Source organism: Etheostoma spectabile, chromosome 7 (genome assembly GCF_008692095.1).
Source record: "Etheostoma spectabile isolate EspeVRDwgs_2016 chromosome 7, UIUC_Espe_1.0, whole genome shotgun sequence".
NCBI classification, from domain to species: Eukaryota; Metazoa; Chordata; class Actinopteri; order Perciformes; family Percidae; genus Etheostoma; species Etheostoma spectabile.
The window spans coordinates 10,059,856-10,069,756 of NC_045739.1; the positions used below are offsets into that span (position 1 = coordinate 10,059,856).

The 9,901-nt window shown below is 40.2% G+C and overlaps 1 protein-coding gene across 5 annotated transcripts in view; it reads right to left on the reverse strand.

Annotated features, from left to right (window-relative positions):
* fmnl3 (formin-like 3) overlaps positions 1-9,303 on the reverse strand; it is a 33,064-nt gene extending 23,761 nt beyond the window's left edge. For all 5 annotated transcript variants that reach the window (XM_032521662.1, XM_032521660.1, XM_032521661.1 and 2 more), the window contains exon 1: positions 8,730-9,303. In XM_032521662.1, coding sequence (XP_032377553.1) covers positions 8,730-8,843 — 114 coding nt within the window. In that variant the 5' untranslated portion in view covers positions 8,844-9,303. The remainder of the gene's footprint in view (positions 1-8,729) is intronic.
* Between the last annotated feature and the right edge of the window lie 598 nt (positions 9,304-9,901).

The window sequence follows — 9,901 nt, forward strand, 5'->3', positions numbered from 1 at the left end:
TTTTTTTTTTGTTACAGCTTTAGCAGCTGAAGCATGAAAAGAAACAGTTACTAACCTACTGGAAACAAAAGCATGGATAACCTTTTCCAGATTCTGTGGCTATTGCTATACTTTTCAGAGAATAAAAGACTGGCATTGAAAGATATTTCATTTGGCTGCTATTTTCAGGATAAACACTTGGATCTAGCCTGTATTTTACTTTTCAAGAACAACAAAGGGGTAAACATACTCTGTGGCTTCGTGTATAATATCAGAGAAAAATTATATTTTTTCTTAATTTAAATTAAAGCACTGGCATATTGTTTCAAAGCACCTCAGCTGTGTATGAAAAAGCAACACATTTCTGAACGTATTTCAGTGATCCGGTAACAAAGGAAAATAACAGGCCAGCCAAAAAGGGGTTAGATAAGACCAGTAGCTCTTAAATAAAGGCAACTTTCTGAAGAGGTTGGAAAAAGCCAGGCCACTGATCCCTGTAAGGAAGGAGAGCCAACAAGGAGGCAAAGAAAACAGAATGAATATGGGACCTGGCATGACTGTGTTTTCTTTAAGCATATTTCAAGCATCCACAATGAGAAAAGAAAGTGACGCACCAGTTATTTTTCCAGAGGTGACTGAACAGATTTAAACCTAAATGTGTCTCTCAGAGAGAAGAAAAGCCACATTTGGAAATGAATAACTCTATACCCTCACAAACGCTAAGAAGGACAGGAAGGGTAAATACAACCAACTCCTGGGTGTCTGTCATGCATGTACATGCAGTACATGTCAGATACACTGATGACTACATCAGGTGGAGCTAAACAAGCCAAATGACCTTCTTAAATGACATAATTTATGGTAAACCTAGGTGTGAGTCACATTATCAAACCAGCTTTTCATTAGTGAATTTTACTGTCAGTACTCTAGTTTGGATTTCTCCTTTTCCTTGCTGTTGAAACACAATGAGAGCAGACAGGCTGACCGGTTGTTGTCACTGAGCTGCAGGGACTTCCTAAACTCTTCGGGAAATCAAAAAACTGCCCTGAGTAATGTCAGGTTTGTACCTTAGCTGTTACTTGTAATACCAGCATGTGTGTGTGTTTTTGCACATCCATTCCAACAATGTGTTTATGTGTGTATGAATGAATTATGTTTAGGTGTATTCCAGCTCACAGGTAATCCTTGCTGAACTGAAACCAACAGAGCAGAGTGTGAGAAAACACTGCCCACCCTTTCTCCAAGTAGACATCCAATCACCCTATCGCTCTTTTGCTAGGTAACCCGAACCAGGCAATCACAACAAAGCATGAGTCCCTGCACAAAGATGCTAGAAGACCGGGAGGCCAACAATGCAGACGCTACCAGGCCTTCCAAAGACAGTAGATTGAAAGTGGGAGGGACAGAGAGCAGAGAGGACAAGATGTTTTTCTAACAGGCAAAGAAGTAAAGTTTTCATGGCCCTCAGTAATCCTCCCTGTCCAATCCTTCTGATGTTGTTCCTTGTTTACCAAGCAAATAGACACTTGTTTGATAAGCTATAGGCATAACAGGTAAAAGCACACCTTGTTTATGTACATTCAAATGTGGAGTCAAACCACATTTTTGACATGTGAAACCTAAGTTAAAAAAACTGATACAAACATAGTTACATTCAAACTTTATTCCATTGTTTAACCAATACACAACTTAAACTATTCTTAATTGCTGTAGTTTTATACTAACCTATAGATTAGGGCTAAAAATAGACATCTTTATTATCAATATATCTGTTGATAATTGTTCCCAATTAAACAGGGAAATGTTTTTTTAAAACATTTTTAAATCACTCTCCCAAAGTTCAAGCTGACATCTTCAAATTGCTAGTTTTGTTAGTCCAAGAGTCTAAAACTCAAAGATATTATATTTACAATGAAATAAAAACAGAGGAAAGTAGCTAATCCTCCCATTTGAGTGGCTGAAACTAGTTAATTTAAGGCTTTTTTGCCTGGTAAATTACTTGAAATAATAATAAATGATTTAATTCATCAATGATCAGAATTATGGATGTATTCTCTGTCAATCGCATATCGGACTACTTGACTTTGTTTCAGCAAACAGTCAAGCTGTTCTAATGGCTGAAACTTTCCCTAAGTGGCGTCGCAGCTCAAATTATGGCGTGTTAAATCCCCATTAAATCAGGAGTTTGAAGGCAACACAGTTTACAGCTGTGGTGTAAGATTTTCAGAACTTGTTCTCTGCCCTGCTGCTCGTCCACAACCTTCCCTTCTCCTGCCTGAATGGACTCTGAAGCGTCCTCTCTTCTCCCATGAACTCACAACTTCTGTGACCTCTCTGAGTCACTCTGTTGAGAGAAATAACTTTCCCTCCAGTCCCTTCTTTACAACTCAAGACCAAATGGACATTCCATGGTCAATCAAAGCAACAGGAAGTTGGTTTTCGCTTGATAAATCAAAAACTACCCATTTGCTAATCCATTTATTTACCCGGTGACATCAAGCGAGGAACAGTTATTATCACAGAGTAAGTCGAACCCATGGCCGCAGCCGGAGATAAAGACAAAAATGTCCTGAGCACAAGGTCCTTCTGAAGCCAGATGTTCCTCAAGCTTCAAACGAGGGCACATTTGAAATGCACACTTGTTTACATGATCTTATCTAGGACGTTTTTGTGTTCCTAAACTACAGTGAGATGAAATTATTCCAGCAATCCCACCTGACAACTATATTGTCCTATTTATTTGTTTTATGTGAACATACTGTATCAAGGAAATGTGAACACAAACAAGAATATAAGTGAGGTTAGGACTGAGTTATAAATAAATACTACAATCGGTCATGGATCGGAGGTACTCGTTCCTTCCTGTGCGGCGAACATCCTGTTTGTTCTCCTCCGTGCGTCCGAGCAGGGCCCAGGGAAGCCCCAGCCAACAGATGATTCTATAAAATGAATGTTAGGAATGCAGGTACATGAATGCCTCAATAACTCATACTATGTTTGACACACTGCCCAGTTAAAAAGATGAAGGTAGGCCAAAGAAAAGGGCACCTATCTGAGCCTGAGCTTTGTGGAAATAAAAGTTTTCAATCAAATAGGATGTATCTGTGGAGGTTTGTATTGGAGGCAGGGAAAACGATGATAATAAAATTAAAATAAATAAATAAATAAGTAAAAAACAAAATCAAAAGACAGTTTGACATGTACTGAGTTCACATGAAAACCACAGAATCACGTTACCAGTCACATGTCTCAAAAAGTTCCCTTTTGTTTCTTAATATGACTTTATCCACTAGAACTGTTACTGTAAAAGGCAGAAGTAGAATTCTTGACAAATGCGAAGATAAAGAAAGGCTACTGAGTGTCATTTAAGGAATGCCTAGAAAATAATTACAGCATGTCACTATTTAAATGATTACAGCAGTTTTTTCTGAGCACCCGCGTAAAAAGAGAGTAGCAGCACAAAGTGCAACAGGGGATGAGGCCCCCTTTCTAAAACAACATTGACTGACAGAGTCCCCATTGTCTTGAGGAGGAAACCACTACTTCAAACTACAGCCTCGTTGAAGCTGCATTAAAGCAGCATGCAAACCCCCACTGACACGCACAAATGCATGCTACAAAAACAACTTACATATACATAGAAAAGGAATGCAGTTTCTCTGCATTGATGAATTAAACCAGGTCTACATACATTTCTGTGGTGTTAAAAAATTACCTATGTCTTGCTAGTTGCCGTTTCTGAGGCTAGAGAGTTGGAAAAAAAAACAAATATTTCCCAAAAATGCATCTGAAAAAGTAAACAACATACACCTTTTGCACTTTATCTCTATTGGACTGAGTGGCTATAAATGTAATAGCATTTTTCAGAAATACACGTTCCACTCTCTTGTTTGTATGCTAAATATGAAGCTCCAGCCAGCAGCTGGTTAGCTTAGCTTACCGGTAGTTTGCATACTGGGAAATAGCTAGCCTGGCTTCAACCACAACTTGCTTTTTTACACAGGTTTTTGTGCTTTAAATTAAAAAAAATGAAACACGTTAACTAGTGAGCTTTAGAGGTGCTGGTAGAACTTTGTACAGAGCCTGGCAAGCTGCTTTCCCTTGTTTCCAGTATTTATGCTAAGCTAAGATAATTGGCTGCTTGCTGTAGCTTCATATTTACCATAAAAACATGAGTGGCATTGATCTTATCATCTAACTCTCGGCAAGAAAGCAAATAAGCGTATTTTCTAAAATCTATATATATGTGGAAATGTTATATCTGCCCAGCCATGGTCTTCAACATGACCTTTACTTTCCAACATTACAGCAATGAGTAGGGTGGAGAAGCACTAAAACTCTCCATAAAGCCAAGTTGGCCAATTGGGGGACGCGTAGCCCAAGGTTGGAGAGAGCCAGGTGGACAGCCTTGTGCTGAACCCCCATTCCTGCCCTGCTGCTCTAACTTTGTGTACTCAACTCCCATAATCAACCTCTTTCTGGGACATAGTGGTGGGTGGCTGAACCAGATGTACACACTCTTTCAACGCAAGTGATGTAACAAACACATTTTCTCTTTTTAGAAAAGATGATGCATGTGAGAAAGGGAGTGGAAGACATACTATGCACATAAATAAACTGCAACCGCCATTAAACATTTCAAAATGATTTAGGTTTTATGTCCAATAAACACATCGCACAGCTTGACTCCATTAGTTCCACTTGAGTGGCATCTATCAGACACTGCAGCTTTCTATATACTTTAGCCATCAAGAAAGGGACGCTGGAGTTACATTGTCAGCATGTCTGATTTCACTACCATTGACTTTTCATCTGTAGTTTTCCCAGCCTTTGCTGCTACTTAATGGTGAGACACTCAAATCCCAAAAGAAAGCTGCAACGGCACATTTACGTGTGATGCAACTCAGTGTCATGGCATGAAAGATGTTGAGAGTTGAGCAGTCAGACAAAACAACCAATCAAGTGGTAGAAATAATCCCAAGCTGCTTCAGTAACAGCTCTTAAATATGTGTGCGCTGTTAGAAAATGTTGGTAAAGTCATTACAACCAAGAACAGTGGCAGACTGCCAGTTCAAAGGGAATTTTCCCTTTCTGAAGTTGTCCCGTGGCCTCAGCCTAGACTAGCCGCAGGAATCCAGTATTGGATTGGTTTTCGGGCACTTTGAAAGACGATCCCAGGCCAGGAGTGCACCTTTGAAAATGCCACTCACTCATCTCACATCATTTTCATGGACAGAGTCATATGAAAAAGGTTATTTTGCTGATAGACCCACAGTGAGAGTGAATTCAGGGAATGGGAAAATAGGAAACACTGAGTGGGTGAGTGAATAAAATGGTTTCACTTATATTTGGAATCGCACAAAGCCAATGATAAGTAAGAGTTAGCAAGGACAAAGGGAGGGAAAAGAGAGCCAAAACTATCAAGAGAATGTTACCAATGACTAGAACTTAATTTTATGGATATGTCTTTTATGTTGTGCATCTGTGAGGTCTAGGTAGATCTGTATCACTAGCTGAACTAATGGCATGTTATGCCCCAGTAGCAGCCTGCAGGAACACAGTTCTTATTGTAAAGCGAACCAACCACAACGACCACTGGCTACAATGCAATTTCCCCTGTAAAACGAAGAAAGGAATATGCCAGGCAGCTGTTTCCAGCCTCAAAAGAAAGAACTGAGTGGTTTCTGAGGGTGCTGGACAAAAGAGGCTAGAAGGAGACGATGCCTTTAGCACATGCTGCCGGTTAGAACAGACCTAGTATTTTATTAGCAGACCGCATGAAGTAGTCAAAGCTAACTCAGCTAGTTACTTCTCGCCCCTCCTCTGTTCCCCTCCACTGTCTACAGTAGAGCAGTCCTGCTAAAGTCATTAGCCCCGGGATATTACTAAACTGGCAAAGGCTGCTGCACCCATGACATCATTATGGGCTGTTGTCAGTCCAGTGGGACCTCTGTGAGCTGTGTCTGAGAGGAGAGGGCAGCCCTGCCACGCAGATGCAGACATGCATTCACACCAGAATGCCATCATGCAGCAGGAAACACTGTTGTCAGAGGAGGGGAAATTAACCATTTCACAATATCCATTCATGGAAAGTCTGTTATTTTTCAGGCTGCGACAAAGCCATTTATGTCACTGCTAACAAATAATGAAGACATTTTTGGCATATATGATACTGTATAACCCCCGCCAAACAACAGATGGCCTTGTCTTCCTGAAGACAAAAGCTTTTGATGTACCTTTATCTCGCAACAAGGGGCCAGCAATGCAGAGACATGACCATTGTCTGATAAGAACACTAAAATAAACAAGCATGTTGTTCTTTCCCACAAAGTAAAGGAAATCTGGAGCTAATATGGGGTAAGGTGGGGTAGGGCTGAAGAGCTTGAAAAATGTTCCCAGTCAAAAACACAACTGAAATGTTGAGTCTACTGCCTCTTGCATAGAAATCATCTGCTCTGCACGGCTGAACATAATAACAGGGATTGACTTTGTGTTGCAAGGCAGTCAAACAACTGCAAACTGTTCCAGTCTCTAGGCAAGATGTATGTTGATATTTTTCCTTTATGGGAAATGTGATGTGTGCAAATCACATGGAAAAACTTTGTCTAAAATGTCTTAATCATCTGCATGAAAGAGATATAATGTGAGCTGTCATAGTAGCTTTTACAGTGTAGTACAGTGTGTAATTCTCACAAGAGCTGATGTTTAGCACACCAGTCAACAAGCAGGCCTTGAATGGTTTCTTGCTGTGTTAGTGTCTTCATATGAGGGGTTTACTTGATAGCTGCTGTGAACTCTGGCAAGCAAATAATGGCTTTATTCCAGAAACATGGAGGATCCACAAAGTGTTGAAGAATGAGATTATCTTAGTAATGCTGTGAAGATCATTCCCAGCTCTTTGCTGCTTGATGCTGTAATTAAGGTCTTAAACAGCTGAAAATCAAGGCCGGGTGTGGTTATGTGAAATAAGCACCTGTGAGAAACCTTCATGCCACTGTTTAGCAAAAAACAGGTAGTAGCCCATAGTCATTATGATGGAAAAAAATTTTTTTTGAATTTTGTAAATATGTATGTTATCCTCTCTGACTTTGTGGGGCTTGATTACCCACACTGTAGCAGAGCAACAAGTTGCAGTGATGTTACTGAGTCTTCTGTTTTCTGTTTGGATATGCATGGAGCATTGCAGGGGTGGAAAGAACATTCGAATATATGCAACTCAAATACTTCTGTGAAGAAACTACAAGACTAAAATGTTACACAACTAAATGTAACACAAGGTAGCTGTTTTGAAGGATAGTCTACCACTGTCACTGTGAAAAGGCCAGTCCTGATTGATTATTGATTATTTCCTGATCCTGATTTATTTCAATAAGTACACCCGATCATCCATCTCTTTAGTTCAGACCAGTTCTTTTCAAAGTGGTAATGATAGTTCTTTCTCAGATAGTGCTAAGATGAAAATTGAATTTCTGTCCAAACCTCTCCGCACCACAGGTTTTTGAATGTCTTAAACCAAAAAAAGGCTTGCTTTTTCCACCTGTTTTCAAGAACTAAACAATATTCTGTAACCGTTTTTTAAATGATAACTTTAATTATACTTATTTAATAATATATATTAATACTTTTTTAAATGTCAAAATATAGTAGAAACATCTCCATCATATATTTCTGAAGCCCAAGGTGACCTTTCCAAACCTCAAAATGTAGGGCTACATTGCCTATAGCCTATGTATTTTACTAAAACAAAATACGAAGAAAAGTAGCAAATCCTTACATCCCAGGAGTCAGAAACAGAGAATTTTTTGGATCTTTGCATGAAATGTGACTTAAATGATTCATCAATTATCAAAGTAATTGCTGATTCATTTTGTGTCGGTTGACTAATTGATTAATGGGTTAATCGTTGTTACGGATTGGATATATTCCACCCCTGGAGATGACTGACTGCAGCCCCCACTCCGCCTGACACTGACGTTTTTAAAAGTCCACATGACTGTTCCTGAAAAAAGAAATCAGACTTGGTAAATTCCCCAATAGAAGAAATGTCCCCTTGACGTAGGATGACAGAGTCACTTGACTGTGTTGATAGTCGGTAAAAGTGGGTGTTGACCGTCGGCTCATTATTACAAAGCGCTCAGACAGCTCAACTCCAGCCTGATGTGGAGTGCGGAGGGAGGGGAGGAGAGAGACTCGTCGGGTGTGGGAGTTTTGGGGGAATTCAGAAAATGCTGTTTTCAGCCTGCAGCGAGAAAAATTTAAATAAACCCAGGCGGAGAATGCCAAGATGTGCTCTGTCAAAGATATAGCCTACAGTAGGCTAAAATGCCGCCCCCTACCCTGCCAACTCTCACCATGCTGTGCTCAGTTTGCCACTTCAGCCAAACGCTGAGTTGTCTGACTTTAGGGGAAACAAAAGAACCGCAGGAGGGGGGGGGAGCAGCAGGCAGAGAATAAGGGGCGGGACAGCAGCATAAGGACGGGTTCAATTCAAAATATCAGCAGATCTAATGGACGTCAAAGAAATGTAAAAAGGTAGCCTGCACGTACACTTTTTTTCTGTAAAAAAACACAACTAACGAGAAAAAAACATTAACAACACCATCCATTGATGGGGATGTTTAAGTTGGCACTATTTTGAATTTGAATTCTGTAGTTTAACTACATGATTAAGTGAGGCACTTGGAGACATAATTTAAAATGATCTCTGACATTTGGACCACGCATGACAAACTGAGATGTTCACAACTTACCAAAACAATGGCAAATTTCTCCTCCAGCTCGGTGGGGTCAGGCATGGGAACCTTCAGTGGCATGATGTGATGCTTCATCTCCGACTGGCCATCCACACTTTCTATATTACCCATTTTCCCCCAGATGTGCTGTATGCTATGCTCAACTGGAATCCTTCAGCTTTCTTCTAGTGATGATACTCCAAGTAAAACAAAAATATATCCCAAATATTCCAACGATTTCATTAACGGATTAATCCAAATAATCCACTTCTCCAAGCCGAGATAAATCGCTGACCGTGCAGTGGTCTCGTTTCACTGTCCCAAAATGCCATTTACACTTATTCACGCGTTTAAAGGTTTACAGTGTGTCCCACTGTAGTTTCCCTTCAATAACTTACTTTCAAAAGTAACTATCAAAGAACAGCTGCTTTCTCTTCCAGAAAGTAGTTTCTAATTTGCCTGGCCAATCCATTACTTTAAACAGATTTCCCCTCGCGATAGATAACTTTCAAATGCCGACAAACAGTTACTTTGAGTTGCTGCTCAACTTTCTTGGCTACGACGTGTTTCCATTCATTATTGTTGTGTGATCCTGATTAAAGTCTTTGCTGTTGCCTCCACTCAGAGGGCAGGTTTTCTGCTCTAACCCCGCCCCTAGCAGGAGAGGCGGCGCTCCAGTTGGTTAGAAGATCTGTCAATCGCCTAATCTCTGTTTCGCCATCCCTCACATCTGCAGGCTGCGAGCCCACATCCAACTGGACGGAAAAGTGAGGCTTTGTCAGCACTTTATCGCGACCTGGTGGACACATATGAGTATGACATTTCAACCCAAAATGTAATAGTTTAGAATTTATCACAACAAAAAAATCAAGTCACAAAACTGGTTTGATTCATGAGAGTGCAAGCTTTAATAAACAACTTCAGCAAATAATGTCAAAGCTCAGCAGTTTTCTTCTTCAGTTCTGACACTTAAAAACACTATTTTCTTTCCATCCCTACGTATCAGTGGCCAAGCCTTCATGGTTGAGGTGACAGTGGTGGTATGTAAATGCTGTCCCTATGCTGGATGCTGGCGTTCAATATTAGCTTGCTTCTCATAAGGTCATAACTGTTTTGCTTGAAAAATAAATGGCCAACAGCTTCAGCCTGTTGCATTTAGCGCCACAAACACGTAGAACACAAAGAAGCAT